This window comes from Aythya fuligula, chromosome 1, assembly GCF_009819795.1.
Source record: "Aythya fuligula isolate bAytFul2 chromosome 1, bAytFul2.pri, whole genome shotgun sequence".
Taxonomy (NCBI): Eukaryota; Metazoa; Chordata; class Aves; order Anseriformes; family Anatidae; genus Aythya; species Aythya fuligula.
In genome coordinates, this window is record NC_045559.1 from 146,133,244 (window position 1) to 146,151,813 (window position 18,570).

At 40.8% G+C, this 18,570-nt stretch overlaps 1 protein-coding gene across 4 annotated transcripts in view; it reads left to right on the top strand.

The window, feature by feature from the left end:
* The window catches only part of ARHGEF7 (Rho guanine nucleotide exchange factor 7), a 109,432-nt gene that overhangs the window by 41,641 nt on the left and 49,221 nt on the right, over window positions 1-18,570 (top strand). For 3 of the 4 annotated variants that reach the window (XM_032207817.1, XM_032207819.1, XM_032207820.1), the window contains 5 exons: window positions 347-477; window positions 2,958-3,159; window positions 8,290-8,378; window positions 14,690-14,784; window positions 15,083-15,178. In XM_032207817.1, the coding sequence (XP_032063708.1) occupies window positions 347-477; window positions 2,958-3,159; window positions 8,290-8,378; window positions 14,690-14,784; window positions 15,083-15,178 (613 nt within the window). Of the gene's footprint in view, window positions 1-346; window positions 478-2,957; window positions 3,160-8,289; window positions 8,379-12,141; window positions 12,305-14,689; window positions 14,785-15,082; window positions 15,179-18,570 lie in introns of those variants that run through there. The other variant, XM_032207821.1, reaches the window with a different exon arrangement.

Below are 18,570 nucleotides of genomic sequence, written 5' to 3' on the forward strand. Positions count from 1 at the left end.
CTTTACTTCAAGCAAGCTTTCTGCATTCAAATGTCTTGGCCACTAGCTAAAACGATGTTGGTTAATTACCTTTAAATAGACTGGTAGCGGGTAGGAATGGAGAAACACAATCCTAACCCTCCTCTTCCTAAATAGCTCAGACTGTTTTCCTGTCTGTACGTGGAAGAAACAGACAGTGGCTCTGGGTTTCAGTTCATACTATTGCTTCATTTTCTTAAAATCTTGAATTATTGAGCAACCACGGATACTTCGAATCTGCTTTAAGTACGTGAGCGTTTCAGGAGTGGGCAGAAAGCTGTATGCAAATCTGTCAAATTCTGACATTTGCTTTTTCTTCCTTCTCCAGACATCGGGCTGGGCAGCGACTCTGTATGTGCACGTCCCTCATCTCATCGGATAAAGTCTTTTGATTCTCTGGGGTCGCAGTCTTTACACAGTAGAACTTCGAAGCTCTTTCAGGGACAATATCGGAGTCTGGTAAGTTCTGGAACTGAAACATGCTGAGGTGTTTTTTTTCTTTTTGACTAAATTGATAAGTAAACAATAGCGTAGCAAACAACTGTTGACTGTGTTTGCTCTCTTTCACCTCTGTAGTTCAAGACTGCGAAGTTCTATTTTTACAGCTTGTTTACGTTCCAAAATACATGCAACTTTTCTGAGAACTTTTAGGTATTTTGTTATTGTTTTTTTTTACCTCCCTCATTTACCATTCCATGTTGTCTGCATATGGAGTGTTTTTCCAGAAATTACTTCTGAAGTGTAAGGACTTACTCTTATAAAGGCAAAATCTCATGTTCATCTTCAGCTATACTGACTTAATGAGTTTAGGGATGAAACCTCAGCAAGAGTAGTACTTCTCGTGTTGGTAGTACTGGTAGTTATTCTTCTTTGCTGCTAGGTTTCAAGGGGAATCCTCCAAATAGCTTTCGGGTAACTGGGTGGCACGGGCAGTTGTTTCACAGTGCAGCTGAAATCAGGGTGGACTACTGCACTGAAAATAACCGGTGAAAGGTGCTTTTAGCAACTAAAAGGTTTATAGGAAGGGTTCAGACCCCTACTGTAAACTGCTTTTTTCATGTTTAGGGGAGGCATTTTTGAACTATGTGATGATTGCTATGCGGAACCTTACCACAGTGCTCTGCTTAAATTTTCTTAGGTGTGGTTTGACGTGTTTTCTCTGGTAGCAGGGCCCATGCAAGTTCTTGCCCTAGGCCACTAATTCCAGCTCCCACTCTGCTGTTCGCCACCCACTCCGTTTTGCTGGTGAAACCATTTGAGACCAGCTGTTAATTGGATCACTGAAATAATGAAATTTAAGTGTTTGTATCAACCTAGTGACTTGAGCAGCGTTGTAGATGGTTACAAAGGGGTGGAAAAATGCTAGAGCAAGGAGAAGAGAGCTAGTGACCAACACCAAGAAAATACTTGGTTTGGTTTTGTTGCTGTAGATGATCAGTTGGGAACAGTTCTTACCAGTTGTTACTCAGTTGGTTCTGCTGGAGAGCCTGAGAAAGGGCATGGGCTGTAGCTGATGTCACTATGCAATGTTGTTGTGTATTTTGTCTTTTTACTGTTTACTAAGGCAAAATGAGTTTTCTTGTTGAGCAATTGTAATAGATGAGAACGCGTGATGTGCAGGCACAGACTAAGGCGGAGACACTTAACCGGATCTATGCCATTGTCAGATGGTTTGTGACTTGCGGTATCCTGGGGCTTTCTGTGTATTTTCAGTGTTTCATTTGCCCTCATTTTCCTACAGTTTCTCAGCCACTAACAATCTGATTGTTAAATTGAGATGTGATACAATAACGTAATTGCTGTGAATATCAACTGAGCTGACACGTAGTATGATTCTAATGACATTACACAGCAGATATTTTAATCACCTCAAGTATACAGCCAGCGTGTAAGTGAAAATCTCTTACCTGGATGGCTGACTAGGATCGCTTACAGTTGTTTTCTCACTTAAATTACTTTTTATTTTGGTTATAAGTAGGCCTTACTTGTAGTAAAGACAGGCATGATTAGTAATCTTGTTCTCTTGGTTACAATGCAGTGGTTTGTGTTTGGATTATTTAAAGCTGTTCGTGTATTTAGCTTTTTTAACATGGCAGTTAGTCCTAATTATCATTAAATGCTTGATACAGAGATTCAAGAACAAAATGCCAAGTTTGAACACCATTCCTTTGAAACACTTGTTAGAGTAGCTGTTAGCATTTAGTTATTACAGAGCCATAAACTACCTTCACATTTTTGACAGGGAATGAGCATGTGTACGGGCAGCTGCAAGTCTGACGTGCTTCAGACTTGCACCTGTGCTAACGTTGTGGCAAATGATTTGTGAGTATGGCACAAAGTACTTAAAAGTACTCAATTATTGAACTGATTCTTAGGTTTTGGGGAAGAGCACCGTTTTCATGCATGGGCAGAGCACTGACGTGCATGTCCCAGTGTGGAACCTTCCAACACGATCCATTATTGGCAGGGGGGAAGCTGCAAGCTCTCCGCTGTCCAGAATTAGAGGTTTTGAGTTAAACCTAACTCAGTACCACTATTCCCAGTCCAGAATGGGTTAGAAAACTCTCTGATGTAAAGCTGTTATGCCTTTTTAGTTGCCAAGGGCAGTTTCAGTTTATACAGAAAATAGAAATTGTGGGTTTTTGTTTGTTTGTTGAGAGTAAGATTTAGTCTTTTTTTTTTTTAGCTCTGTTTACCTGCTTCTGATTTGAAGGAGCTGTAATAAGACGATACGCACCTGGGACTGGTAGAAATCCATGGATATAAATGTCAGAGGCACCAGAAATGGCAAATCATCCTTGCAAATCCTTAAAATAAAAATGTGTGCGGGGAGAGGGCTGGCACGTGCACACACACACTATTTTAATTCTATGCATGTTTGTTTTGTTCATGAAATAATTGTTTAAATATCTAAAGTTATCCATTTTTATCCTTTCTAGGACATGACAGATAACAGCAACCATCAGTTGGTGGTGAGAGCGAAATTTAATTTTCAACAGACGAATGAAGATGAACTTTCTATTTCAAAAGGCGATATTATTCACGTTACAAGAGTGGAAGAAGGAGGCTGGTGGGAAGGAACTCTGAATGGCAAAACAGGGTGGTTTCCAAGCAATTACGTACGAGAAATAAAATCCAATGGTGAGTTCTGAAGGAGGGTGTATTTATACAACTGTTTTGCATGGAGGTGGGTAGTTGGGACTGATTAAGAACTAATGTTTCTTATTTAAGCTTGACTGCATTTACTGACCTTCATTCACGGAAATCATTAGGGCTTAGGAACTTGTACTCCTCCCCCAGCTCACTATAAAGAGTGCTGTAGGGGTTTTGAGGAAACACGAAGCTTGCAGAGAACTCCCACGTCCTTTTGCCGTCTGTCGGTTGCAGTTGGGCTGCTGTGACTTCTTCAGTCTGAATTTCTAGAATGCGAGACGTTGGCTCTGACACTGATGTGCTTTGAGTTGGTACTTTGGGCTTAAATAGTGTGGGATTTCCTGCCACCCCAGCCACCTCCCCCACAGAAAACCCCAAACCTACACAGTTCTAGTACTTTGAAGCAAATGGAAGCAAATGACTCCTGCAGGAAATATCCTGAATTATAGCAAAATCTACTGTTAGATTAGAGACAGCTTCGTAAGGTAAAGTATTTGTGATAACTTTTCCCTTTATTGTTCACATACCTTCCCCTTTTTTTGTTCAGGCTGCACTCTTACACCAAAGATTACCCTGAAAATCACATAGTGAAGGTGCCGTCTGTAAATGTCATCTTCACAACCATGTAACTAACCATGTTTTTTAATCTACCAGGATGTTGATGTGGGTGATGCAATCTACTGTTTGTCTCTTCCCTGTCTCTGCTTTCAGAGACTGGGGACATCCCTTTTGCTCTTGTAACTACCCATGAGCTCTGAGAAGCTTTACCACTCTGTACCTTGTCATAGCTCCAATCAAAACACCTCTTCATGGCCACGCTAAAAACATTGGCATAACTTTTTTTAGGCAGCCAGACAGATGCTTGGTTGCTAACTCAAGCTGTGAGGTTAAAATTCAATTTTTAAACTTGTTCTTTCTTCCCCACTTGCATTATCTTACTTCCTCCTTGTTATGCTGCCTACAGTCTCTGTTTGCAGAGTGCTGGGCTCTTAGATCTGTGTGTCTCTGTCATTGTCAACTAGATCCTCTTAGGTGTAGTCAGGATATAAAGACTTAGCTTTAATGTTCTTCAGAGGTCTCTCAGATGGGGCTTATCCTGAAAAACAATTCCCAAAGCATGCTTTTTCTTGTCTGCAGTTTTGCAGCAGCCTTTTGCAGCAAACGGGCTGAATATCTCTTCCCATTGTTACTCATTTAAAGCATTGTTGGGGAGATTTTGTTTGGATTTCATCAGTTCTGATGTCACCTGACTCCTGAACCTGCTCCAGAATGGAAGCAGCTTTTAGCAGTGAATATAAGAGAACCAAAAGCTGCCAGCAACTGAAGCTGAGGTTATTTTAGTCTTTCAAGTATACTTCACTGGGTAAAGTAACTTTCCTAAGCAGGAAAGCTGTGAGGCCAAGGTTAGTACCAAGTGCACTTGGATTCTTGCCAGTCCTCGCAACCCTGCCTGATGCCTGATTCCCTGGGGCTGAGAGGAGGTGCTCCCAGGTTTAACTTCGACTTCTCACCATCAGAAGAGTTTGCTGTTAAGCTCTTCCTCTCCCTGTGCTCTGTAGGCACATTCCCAGTGCTACAAGGGCTAGCTCCCTCTGGTTTCTGTGAGACTGCTCGCCTTCCTGGAGCACTCCCGTGTGCTCACTTTCTCCTGGGGAAGGGAGCATGCACTTGGTTCAAGTAGTGCCAGCACAGAAAGAACGGTGCCACGTGTATGATGCTCGTTACGAGTGGTTGTAGAAAAGATAATGAGCTTTTTGAGCAAAGTATGGCGTTTAGTTTTCTTAGGCTGAAAAATGACTATAAATTCAGGGGAAATAAAATTCCTTTCCCATCTCAAACTTATTTTGCTGTTGACTCTTTCTCTTCTCTGGAATGGATAAAAGAGGATTTGTTTGGAATTCTGTGCTCATGATCAAACTTCCAAATAAAAGAGTGAAACTGTAGTAGTCGTAGTTTGTTTTCAGGTATATGCCTACACTGTAAGGATCAAAGCAAGACGGTCCATTTCTCTCTGCATCTTCCATGAGCATGCTTACAGTTCCCTTCTCAAGCCCTCTAACACTTTGCTTTTCTAGTCAAGAAGTAGTTTGAAATACTTTTTTTCCAAATTTTCATGCTGCTGTTATGTTCCACATGACAGGGTAGAAGATTTAGGTATTTGACAGTGTGGCCTTAATGAGTTTTTATTTCTTACATAGAGCAGGGGGGGAATCTTAAGGTTTAGGTGGGGTCTTACCTTGTAATGCTGCTTCTGGCTTGCACAGTAGAGAGGTTTGGAGACTTTGAGAGTTACCTTAGGAAAAGACTAGCATTTGGCCAAGCTGGGAAGCACTTACATAGCGACTGCTATTAGCTAATCAGTTTAAAAAACAATAACAAAACATTACACATTGACTTTCTGGGTATTAACATTGTAACACCTTTAAATGGCACGATTATGCAGATGATGATACAGCTTTGAAAAAAAAGACATTTGGTTTTGCAAACATTGTTTTCTAACCCTTCAATGAAATTCATGTTTGATTACTGTCTAGCTTCTCTTCTGTCAGGCTCTCCTGACAGTTCTGTTGGTAGCAGGCCCAACGCACATCAGTGTTAATAGTTCTTCTACTTGGATGGCTTTAAAATAAACCAATAAATCAGGTCATGGGAAAAGGCAGGGTATAGTGGAAGAGTAAAGTGTATCTGCTGGTCCCATCCTGTGGTGCTCAAGGGAAGGACAAACACCCTTTCAGCTTTAAAAATAATTAAGAAAAAAAAGAAAGGGAAGTGCTGCTTTTCTTCTCCCTGTCCATGCACGCTTGGAGGGATATTTTGTTCTCTTGTCAAGTGCTGTTCTACAGGCAAGAATAGATGAGACCAGTACTTGAGCAGGTGCTTGTTTGGTTTGGATCTGCTTGTGTGCTGTACATGTTCTTGCCACGTTTTCAGCACTAATGGGACAGGTTTACACTGGGATGAGGAGAGAAGTAGGCAGAAGGAAGAGCCTGCTGCATGGGAAAGCCGGGTGTCTGGCTTAGGTCATGCTTAGGAAGCTGCAGCTCGCAATGCTTTGAGGAACAGCGCTTGTGTTGGAGCAGGCAAGGTGCCAGGGCCTTGCTAATGCTTCTGAAACCTGTGGATTCCCTGATTGGAGACCTTTACATGTTCCCAGCATTTTGATTGGGGTGACACCTGCTTGAAACGTTGACTGAATTATGCTGTATGCTTGTGCAAGTACTCTGTTCTCTCATGAAGGGCGATAAGTGACACTTATCTTGTTTTTTTTTTGCTGAGGAAGTGATTCCTTATATGCAAGATCAGGGTTTTCTCCTCTGTGATGCGCTGTGTAATAAGCTCCTTGCAACAAGACTGTCTTACTGCTCCTTGTGAAGCCAGGCAGGGCTTGGAGGCAGGATACCAGACGTGACAGACAGATGGACTGATTTGCTGTGTCTGATTCTGTGTTTCTACAACAGAAATGGCCTTTGCGTTTTAAAAGCTGAGCGTTGATGATGGCTGTTCAGGCAAAATGGCTCTAATGTGTGATGCTTTTTTCCTTCCTCTTTTTAAACCTGAATTTGTTCTTGTGTTTCTTCTGGATAACTGATTTCAGCTGAGCAGCTGGTAACAGAAATAACTGTGTGTTTCAGCAGAAATCTCCTGTCTTCAGCAGCTTAGGATAGAAGCACAATGTTGGGGAAATAGATGTGTTCTTACACCCTTTAAGATGACAGTAGCTGGAAGAAGAGCCCCTATTCTATGAGCAGCCAGCTCCTGCCAGATTAACAAGGGTTGGACATCTGTATTCTGATGGAGTTCAGTGATGGGTGTTTACCTTCTTCCCTGAGCATATCAGGCTGTTTGGTCTCTCCTTTCATGTTTTTGGGGATGTGATTAATGGCACTTGAGGTTTGTGGTAGACCTGAAAGTCGCTATAAATCATAGGATCAGCTGAGTGCTCCCAGAGAGAATAAAAGTAAATCACCAAGTTTATACAAACCGCATCATTTCCATCCTTCAGTACAAGGAAACAAGCTGTGACTGCCCCATAAATGTGTAGCATTATCTATCATACATAAATGAGTAGCTGTGTGGCAGCTTATGGCTGACTCTGGCTGCTGGGATCTTAACTAAAAGGATCTTGTCTCTGAACGTGGTAAGAAGTGTTTTTGTGCGTGTTTAGTAGCTTTATGACCATACTACATTTTTAGAATAGCTTCTTTGAGGAGCGTGGCAGTACAATACAGAGAAAATCCCCGTAAAGATGCCCCATGAGCGCTCCTGGGGCCTAAGCATTCCCTTTGAGGACTGCTGGCTAAACCCTCTGGTCCTGCCAGCCCATCCAGCCCTCCTGCTTGCGGAGATGCAAGGGTGCATGTCTGGGACTGCAGCTGGGCAGCCTGAAGAAGCACTCAGTTACTGTACCCAGCACACAGTACAGCAAGGGCTGGTACCCCGTGGGCTGTTCTGCTTGTGATGCTGTTTCCCTGGTCGGCTCCACTGAAATGGGAATTTCCCACAGCTGTCCCTTAACGTGGCTGGCTGGGCTTCTGCTGTAAAGGCAGCTCTCTGAGATTTGCATAATTTATTCTTAAAGGCCTGAGGTATCAGGTAAACTCAACTTAAATTATTCATGGATGTTTATTAAAATGCATTTGAAAAACCAGCTTGCTTTTAAAATAAAGGTAAAACTTTCGGTAGGTGTGTTTTGATTCTTTTTTTTTTTTTTTGGATTACATACAACTAAAAGGCTTATCAAGTGTTTGCATATTAGACAATCCTGCTTATTTAAAACAACCCAAAACACCGTAGTGTCCTGATGAATACAGTCTCACAAGCATCTTCACTTGGTTGTGCACTAGGTCAAGTGTCAGAGATCAAAAAGAGATGCAGTAAGGTAAAAAGTAGCTCATTGTAGCTCATGGTAGCCTCATTGAGGCTACCATGTCATTCATTGTGAATATACAAACAGTTTTGATTCTTTATCACTAATTCCAAGCACAAATATATGCATTTGTCAGTGAAGCATTATTTTCATTGTATCTTACTAAAAATATTTGAAAGCAGTTTGTTTGACCTCTAGTGTTGAGCTATGAAACTGCACCGAATTCACACAAAAAATACCTTTTATTTCAGAAAAGCCAGTCTCCCCCAAATCAGGTACGCTGAAGAGTCCACCTAAAGGCTTCGATACGTCTGCAATCAACAAAAGCTATTACAATGTGGTGAGTGAGCCTTTTTCTTCCTTGTGTGCTTTTATATACAGTAGAACCTCATTTCACTAAATGCTTGTACTGCTAAAGAAATGGGCAGTCTTACAGACCCTCAGTGCCAAAACCAGATAGGGGTTTTTGTGACTTCTCTGTAAATAGGATCACTGTTAAATGGAATACCACACACGTGCATTTTTTAAGTGTGATGCAAAATTGTAGTCTGAAGTGAGTGATATGCATTACTGTAATATATTGTGCTCATTTTACTTGCTTGGCTAGCTGCTAACTTCCCTTTTCTCCTCTCACCCCCACCCAAATATGCGGGCACTCTTCCCTGTTCATTAAGAATTAATGAAATTCTGATGAATTTAAAGGATTAAGAATATTTTGTACTTTTTGTTGAAGACGACATTGAACATTTGCAGTGAATTTGCCTTCTTTGTATTTACGCTTATGAAATCAACTCAATAATTAACTTTGGGAACCTTGTCCTTACGCTGATCAATTGATTTCATGGCAAAAGCTGTACAGAATCAGAATCAGCCTCTAAAAATACATGAGGATTCTTTAGTCTAGTACCCATGCATCTTTAGTAGATGCATGTAAGAAACATACCCAAATTACCTTTATTCCTGTTGTAACCATTTTGAGAAACCTTTGTTTACTAACAGAACACTTTTCAAAGGAAAAACAGTAAGATGCTTTTTGTTAACCACTGCTCCCTGCTGGTGTAAAAAGAAAGCACAAGCTTTTCTTTCCTTTTTCTTTGGTTCCACTGCCAGGTTTTCTTTTTTTTTTTTCAAGTTTGTTTTATTTGTCAGCTTTTAGCAGGCTCATAAAGCATCATTTTATGCTTTCATCTCTTGTGGCTGTGGCATAAATAACATGAACCACCTGGAAGAACAGAGCAGTTTTGCGTGTTGGGCCCTAACTGAAAACACTGAAGCAAGCTCCTGCTCCTCCCCACTCACATGGTGCCTCTGCCAACAGCCCTAATTCATCATCAATGAATTAATGAATCAATGGAGGGCTGTGATTCTTTGGCTATTGTATTCCCCACCTGCTAGTCACAATGAATAATACCTGTGCAGACCCGTTCCTTCAAATTGCAGGAAGTAATGCTCTTACTGTGTTATATCAAGCAACAAAATATCCGATAGCTTTTCATTTTTATTTTTTGCACTGTATCTCTTTGTAGTCTTTTTTTATAGTCAGCTTTTTTCAAAGTTGCTGTAGTGTGTAGTAGCAAAGATGTTGAAGCCTACATATTCCTTATGAGTAAACTGAAGTGAATGCAATGAAAGAAGGATTTAGTTGCTTCTAATAGGTAGAATGATGCTTTTACTTCCATTTATTATAAAACTATGTGGAAATTTTAATCAAAGGAAATTGGCAGCTCTTTAGGTTAAAAAAAAAAAAAAAATCAGTGGTAAAGATCTTCCTAAAATATAATGTGATTTCTCTTGATAGGTCCTAATATTACATAAAGTAATAATAAATATACATAATGTGATGGTAAAGTAACAGTGGCTTAGTTATAACTCAAGATTCAATTAATTTTGGACACTGGTAAACTGGTGGTTGCAATTTTATTTAGTTATTTAGAACAATTTTTGGAGTACCAGTGTACTTCAGTGAAAATAAAAGGAAATAAATGTTTGAATTTGCCTAAAACCATAGCTAAGGAGGTGAAGTTACAAAAGACCATGCAATTTTGAAGTAATATCTTTGTTTGCTTTTTATATTTGTGTTCACTGAATAACCTTATTTTTATTATTGTGGAGGCTTGAGTTACTCTCCAGTTCTGGAAACAGCTAGCCATAGCTGCCTTTTAAAGTTGTCTGTATTTTTTTGTTTTAAATTATTAAAAAAAAATAAATATATGATATTGGTGACCATCATATTCTTAAAATCAGGTTATTTGTCACCTTGCTCAGGTACAACTACCTTGGTGTGTTCAACTGATGTAGTAAGATTCCCAGTCTGAGTGCTAGCTGTTTATGAACTGTAGAGGATAAATTATGTCATGAGGTAGAAGAATGACCCGTTCATTGTAGTATAGATGGCCCTAGAGTAGTGTTCTTAAGTCTGTTTGCAGCGAACTGGATAATTATCTTGTTTTCACCTTTTTTCCCCCACAGTGTAGCAAATGCCCCCAATTTTTAAGCTCATCATGTTGTTATTTTTGTTTAAAGAATGAGAGGCTTTGCTATAGCATGTGTTTTGTTTCAGAGAGGTAAGACCCTATTGCTGTTCCTAAACCCTAAATTAGGATAGCTGGCATCTATGTTTTCTTAAAAAAAAAAAAAAAAAAAAAAAAAAAAAAAAAAGTGCTTGCATTTGCAATATAACAAGATAATGATTTTAAGTAATTATTAAATACGTAGTGATATTTATATGTAGATTAATGTTCAAACAGTTTGAACGGTGAGTTGAGGTTTTGTTCTGTTTTGCTATGTCAGCTGCAACTTCAGCTTCTTGTAGCTGGTCCTTCTCACAGGCGTGGGACTTCCCTGTGCTTGTTGTTCTATCAGTCTGTGCTGATACCAAAATTGAGCCCAGACTAAGGCAGGACCAGGGCAGTTCCTAATAAACCCATAGCAACTGCAGCTGAAAGTTTGTAGCTTGAGTTAAGTTAAAAGCTGTGTTAAAGTCTCTTGACTTGCATGTTTTGAGACCAGTACCCTGGGACACCTTGCTACCTGTAAGTTGTGACAGTGTTATTCCTCTGTGTGTAAACCTCATGATTATTTATTGCTGTCTTTCCTAGGGAGAGATTTGTGGTGCAGGCAGCAGCTGTGGGTGCATTGGTCAGCCTGAGGAAAAAGAATCAAAAGAGGTTCAGAGGTAGCTCAGGAAGGGGTAGGGGAGGCTCTGCTAATCTCCCCTTCTGGGAAGATGACTGCATAGGCTAATGGCACGGTGCATTTAATGAAGATGAGACTGCTTTCACCGCTTTATTTTGTCCTTTACCCCGTTGTAAACATGTTCTGTATTTGTGGATTCACATAGCTCCATCTGAAGTTGGGAATACAGACCAGCTAGATGTTTACTTCCATGTGCTTTATTAGCTGCTCCTTGCACTAGGTGTTGCAAAGAGTACAGGGCACATGTTAATCCCTTGGGAGTTTAAAACTTGGTGTCCCAAATAAAATTATTGCCTCTGCTTACAAGGCAACTGCCCGGAGGTTAAGCAGCTGTTCCAAAAGCAGGTAACAAAACGGGCAACTTTCTCCCTAATGGGAGCATTTGGATGACTTCATTTTTCATTTAAGTATTTGATAAGTGATTGAAAACAGAGCATGCCTGTCATGCTTTCCAAGTTGGATCAAACGTTTTTATTTATCAAAGTTCATGAAAATTTTTGAGGAGCCTTGAGGTACGGAATGCTTTTGTGCTGATTTACATGGCCCTTCTTCAGGGCCTGTTTTTAAGAAGTACAGTCTCTGATTTTTGTGACCCAGGAAAATTGTGTGTTGATCAAGGTAGTGCTGAACAACGTGATGTTTCAGCTGAGTGCCTTACTGCTCCCATAAAAGGGGCATGGACTACGGGATCGTGCCCAAGCATAGCTGTGAAATCTGCCTCTTCTCCCTCTGTGGAAGGTGATCAGCTTTGTGTTAGATCACTTACACCCATTTTTGGGTGGTAGCTTTTGCCCTAGGGAGATGACTGGGGTTTTGTGTGACGGAGCTGTTAACCACGCTTGAATTTTCCATGCCCTGTGATTGAGAGAGCTTGTGCTCTCCGAGCTCAGTTTTCTGTGCCTGCCATTCATCAGTGTTAGGGATTGTAAAAGCTGCCGCTTCAATGCTGCTCTTTTGGTACCCAGCCTTGTCTGGGCAAATGTTGTGGTGGAGTTGTGGAAACAAGGTCTTGGAGGTCTCATGGGGTCCTGCAGCAGCCAGAACACGCAGAAGGCAGGAAAGGGAAGAAAGGTGATTATCAGAGCTCGCGGGCGAGATGTGGATATGAGGAATGTCAGGGTGCTCTGGTGCCAAAATACTGACTTGCAACACTGAGCACTTATCGCTTCAAAGCGTAGCCCAGGCGTTTTATCCTCATAGCTTCGTCCTGAGGTAGGTAAGTCAAGCTGGAAGGATGCGAGAGGTCACAAACTCTTGTTTTAGAACTGTGTAAGCAAGATTATTCTTAAAAACAATTTTCAAAGAATGTTGTATGGAGTGGAAACTGTGCTTGTAAAAAAGGGAAATAGGTTTAACTTCTTTTAAGAGGCATTTAAAGCTATGTGCGTGTCTAAAGTATTGTGCAGTGCTGTGAACTCCTAGAATAATGTAAAGCAGTATCTAGTGCTTTGCATAGGCTTTGTAGCATAGTTTTATTTAGTTACATTTATTTTCTTTATTCCAGTAACTTACCAGGTTGCTGCTTTTGCTTTTGAAGCTTTCTCATTCTTTTTTCCCCATCCTTTAAGTCTTTTTCCTCCTACCTTTTACGTATTCCAAATAAAGCCTTCAAATAAAAATCCAAATAAGATGAGAAAATAATTGAGTTTTAAAACATGAAACAACTTTCATTTCAGCCTCCTCAGACAGCTGTTTATAGCAAAGGATGGAAAATACTCTCTGCAAAAATGGATCTGCCCTTCAAGATTGCTAGCAATTTTTTTCTCCCCGTCTTTGGATGTTTTCTGATAGTGTTCAGTGCTTTGTCAATATATTTCACTTTCATCCTTGGTTTTGTCTCCTTTTCCTAACCAATGGCTATATAATGACTTCTGGCTGGCAGATTTTTGTAGGAAAAGCAATGCTGGAAAAGATTCATCTTGCATTTAGTTTTGAATTGTATGGATCCTAAGTACTTACAGGTTTCCATTTTAACAACCAACTTTTTTGTATTATATTTGTGTTAGAAAGTGGGATTTTAATTTGTTTTATGATCAGTGCAAATATGGATTTAGTTTTTTTGGTTCCCTCTGGTCTAAATGGTAAAGGTTTTTAGCTTTTTTTAATAAATTGTGCACCCATATTGTACTTCATGCTGCAGTTTTCTATTTAACAGCTATAGCTTTCTCTGTGACATTCTTCTGCCATCGTGTTTAGCAGAGAATGGAGACATTTTAATCTTCGGTTCAGATTTCCAACAAAAGAATGAACTCAAAAGTGGTCTCTCTCTTTCTCCAAATGAATAGAAGCATTGAAGGAATAAGCAGAATCAATGACACCAATGAAAGGAACAGTGAATTCTTCATTGACATACTGAACTATTTAAAGTTATTTCATCAGGTTTGCATTTAGGAATGAATGGCTTTTTTTTATTTCCTAAGAAAGGGTATTGACTAGAACAGTGAATAATGCACTCAATTACAGTCGTTACTATAAATGCTGAAATGAGATATTACTGTAGGCTTGACAAATACGGCATGCACCAAAATGAAAAGGTTTCTGGTGTGGCTTATGAGCAATAAATTACAGAAAGTTTTCGAAGCTTACTCTGTCCTGTGAGCTGCATTTAATTCTGACGATTCCCCTGCTAGATCGTTATCTTCTTGAAGACAAAAACTAATCTATTGCTAGAAGCACGGTAGAATTTGATGTGAATACATCGGAGGATATCTTAAAGCAGACTGCTTGGAGATGGCCCAGTAAAATGCTTCCTTGTACGTAGTTGGGAGTATTCCAGTTGTTGGATTTATATTCAGCCAAAAAGCAAGTGTGTGCTGTGTCTTATACACTTGTAATTTCCTCGTGGTAGTGTACGTTACTGCACTCACAGTTGAAGCTTAGGCATCCCTGTTTAAAAGGAATGCAATGAGGCTAAGGATTTTGCTAAGTGAAGGTGATGGTTATTTGGTGTTTATAAGCTGACCTTTCCACTATCTGAGTCAGTGAACACTTAGCAAGCAAGATAAGTTGTTCTGAGTTGTAACTGAGACTGAGAAAACAACGCTCATTGTTTCTTTTATAACTTCTAATGTGTTTTACCATTCTCTGCTCTTTGAGTGTTTTGCAGTACACGACAGGAATAACTACTCCTTGCTCTGGAAGAACACTCTGTATAGCTCTCTACTTTTATGATTAAAATTTACTTTAGCATAATGTATTTCTGTTACCATTTTTTTGTTATGTGACTGAAGGATGGCTTGTGTGTGTGTAATTTTTCCTGAGAGTTTCATAAATAGAGAGTCTTTAATGCTTTTCTCTTGATATCAACATTTTTAATACAGGACCCTTCTTTTAAATTTTGAAATTTTAAAATTACTAAGTAATTTCTAGTACATTTTAAAACTGTTAACAGGTTGAGCCTTTTAAAGGATTTCTTAAAAAAAAAAAAAACCGATTAGCAATTGTCATTTATTGCAGGTGCTACAAAATATATTAGAAACAGAAAACGAATACGCTAAGGAGCTACAGACAATGCTTTCAAACTACCTGCGACCACTGCAAGCTAGTGAAAAGTATGTGAGTTTGTTTTGGCTTCTAAAGTAAGGCTGGAGATCACGTGGGGACTGGGGAGGGTTTATGTGGTTGAAGCTTCAGTTTTAGTGAATAATGCATGTTTTCTTGTGTGGACCCTGAGATCCTTGAGGCAGGGATTGCTGCTTCAAGTTTCTTTTACTCTGCTTGATTGCTGATCAGGACAGGCTGATCTTGATCAAAGAAGTGTTTTTTTTTTTTTTTAAGTTGTAGGTTTTATTAAAGCACAATTAGTCAATAACTGCAAAGCTAAACACCTTTTATTTACCTTGGCTCCAGGTTAAACTCAGCAAACACTTCATACTTAATGGGAAACCTGGAAGAAATAAGTTCTTTCCAACAAATGCTTGTACAGTCCTTAGAAGAATGCACCAAGTAAGTACAACGCGTACCAGATGCTGAAAAATCCTAACAAGCAAATATTATATTACCTCTCCTGTTGTGTATGTTAATGTTTGAGATGAAACTTTGTTGCTCTAATTGTAACTATAGCTGCTACAGCAAAAGATGGATAGGTGTTTGGGTAATCACTGCTTGCTCGCACAGATAGCTATTGGCCCTAGGATGCAATTGCAGAGGTAGCAGTTTTTGGAATAGCTTGGAAACAATTTATAAATAGCCATGAGTTGCTTACCAGTGGGAAGGTGCTTTAAAAAAAAAAAAAAAAAAAAAAAAAAAGCAGTGGTTTTTACTTTGGAGGCTGGAATTTCTAGATGAATAAGAGATTAAGAGAAGGAAGGGAACTTACACTGTGATGGAGCAGTGGAGGCTGGGGGAAGTGACCATATAAGAAGCATGAAGCAGAGAGAGAGCGAGAAGGGAAAGAAGATTGAGAGAACCTGTTTTCTTTCTATAGGTTAGGTGAGTGGTAGTTGGATATTTTTTTGTAGCTTGTTCCTCTGCACTCTGGGGGTGCAAGAAAGAAGGTCAGCATCACATTTGATTGTTCTAACAGTTTTCTATTGTTGAAACTCCACTGAAAGTTTAGTTCCCATTCTTAATCTTGGTTGTATCCTTCACATAGAAACACAGAATGATTTGGGTTAGAAGGGACCTTAAGAATCATCCTGTTCCACTCCTGCTGCCATGGGCAGGGACACCTCCCATAGATCAGGTTGCCCAAAGCCCCATCCAGCCTGGCCTTGAACACCTCCAGGGATGGGGCAGCCACAGCTTCTCTGGGCAGCCTGTGCCTGTGCCTCACCACCCTCCTAGTAAAAGAATGTCTTCCAGAGATCTAATCTCAACCTATCCTCTTTCAGTTTAAAGCCATTCCCCCTTGTCCTGTCACTCCACTCCCTGACAAGGAGTCCCTCCCCAGCTTCCTGTAGCCCCCCTTAGGCACTGGAAGGCCGCTGTAAGGTCTCCCTAAAGCCTTCTTTTCTCCAGGCTGAACAACCCCAACTCCCTCAGCCTCTCTTCATAGGAGAGGTGCTCCAGCCCTCTGATCATCCTCATGGCCCTCCTCTGGAGTCGCTCTAATACACCCATGTCCTTCTTGTGCTGAGGGCCTCAGAGCTGAATACAGGGCCATGTGCTGACCATGTGGTGACCTAATGTGGCTGCTAATCCAAATTTGCTTGTTTACTGCCAAATTAATCATTTGAATTGCTACTGAGGGCTGAGGCGAGCTTCAGCCTGTGCAGGGGAACTAACTACTGGGAGTACTTGGCTGTGAGCAGGAGAGAATGTGTTGGATGGAGGAGAAAACACCTATTTTGGCAGCAGTGATCTTCGAGATGAGCTCTGTGTGTTTTGTTTTGACTTCTCCCTCCTCTGTTCCTCTGAGCTGCTCCATGTTAAGAGGAAGCTTTTGTGATGACAAAGTGTAAGCCGCGTCTCCTCCAGACACTGATTTATGTCTGGGCTTGTTGCTGACTTTGGATCTCATGTCCCCCTGCCATCTGGCTTCTCTCCCTCTCTTCAGTCTCCAGACAGCATAGACTAGAGAGGATGGAAAGGATGGTGTAGCATTGATAACTTTCTTTTATCAGTGGAATAGAGACAATCTTGAAGTGGCCTTTCTTCCTTTCTTAAACTTAAGACTTGGCTAGCTAAGCGGTGTCTGAATCCCCAAGAGTGACAGCGTGTCCTTGTACCTAAACGTTGTCATCTTTCCTCTTGTCACTTCACTTTCTATTGTTGCATTCTTTTATCTGTTTCTTTCTGTGATTTAAACTACGTTTGCACAACACCTTTCCTAATGGCCTTTGTTTTTTCTTGGTGGGAAGTGAGATATTACTGCCTAACAAATTAGGAAACATAATGGCTCATAGTAGGTGGGCAAAGGAAGTGACACCTCAGGACCACTGAAGGGTTACTACAAATGTTTTGTGTTATTTCCTTTCTGTGAATGTGCTGGCCGTGCCAAGTTATGTTTGCAGTTTAATTTTCATTGTAGCATATCGACTTGAGCATCCAGCTTCCTCCTGTTTTGAATCTAATCCACGATAATTCCCATCATGCGGAAGAACGCCTGCCCTGCTCTCTTGTTGTTTTGTCATTTTGCCATGTTTTTTTGGCTGGTGAGCCTGCTCTATAAACTCAGAGCAGCTCCCAGGCTGAGAATAGATTTATCATTTTATTTTATTTTTGGCAGAGAGCTTGCCATCCCATCGTTCAGGCACTTCAAGTTGCAGCATCCGGTGTGATGTGTTTTTTTTAAGGTGGCATGTCACGATGACCAGGCGCAGATGTCCTGCCAGCTGTAGTGCTGCCAGCCTCCACGGCTTGACAAACTCCTGCTCCTGTGCCTGGGAGTTGAATAGTGGTTCAGTTCCACCCCCCACTCGAGTCAGTTTGTCATTTCAGTTACCTCTTAATCCTTGAACGTGAAGCTTTCTGATGTTTTTTCTCTTCTCATCTGCACTGTGTTGCCTTATTTAACCCTCGTTTTGTTAAACACTGGTTGCTTTCAAAGCACAGAATGCTGTAGTGATTTTTTTTCTGAGGGAGGGAGTTGTTAGGATGCTGTTTGGTTTTTGTGTGCCACACTCCCCTCCTCCTGCCCTGGCCGCTTTCCCAAACCCGAGAGCTCCTCTGGTTCCCTGCTGCAGGTTTGTCCTCTTTGAGCTTGTCCAGGTTGGCCTCCACTGCAGTACAACCACGGTGCTCCTGCTGACTGCTCCATCTGTCATAGTCCTGGGAACGTTTCTTGTCTGCATGCTGGGGACTGCCAGACAGATGCTTTGGGGTTACATCTGCCTTCGTCATTTCTTTTTGTCATTCAGCAAACAAAAAAGGTGAAACAAGTCTAAGTAGCACTGAGTAACAATCTTCTCAATCTGCTTCAAAAGAGCATTTCTTCACTGATCAGCTTTGAGTGCACTTAGTGTTGGTGGATGGAAAAGAGCAGTAAGAGGCAAGGCAGAGAGATGCTGCTGGAGTCTTCAGTTACAAAAAGGAGGGTTTCTGATCATAAAACAGAGCAAGAGCACTCCAGTCTCTTGAAGACGAAGTGGTCTGGTGCTCTAGAGCTCCTTCCAGATCTGTGATCCAGTGCCAGCTCCCAGTTCTGCTGTGGCTCACACAGCACAGGAGGGTCTGAACAGACAAGCTCAGCCATCTCTCTCTGTTTATCTAAGTGATCTTTAGTTCTGAAGTATTCCTCTATGGATATCTTTGTAGCAGGAGATTGAACAGATGTCTTCCGCTCTAAAAAAAAAAAAAAAATTACTCTGTTCACCTGGGAGTAGAAGCTGTCAGTCTGTGGCTGTAATTCTCAACAAGGGAAGACAGGCTGTCTGGTGGACTGCGAATAAATTGAA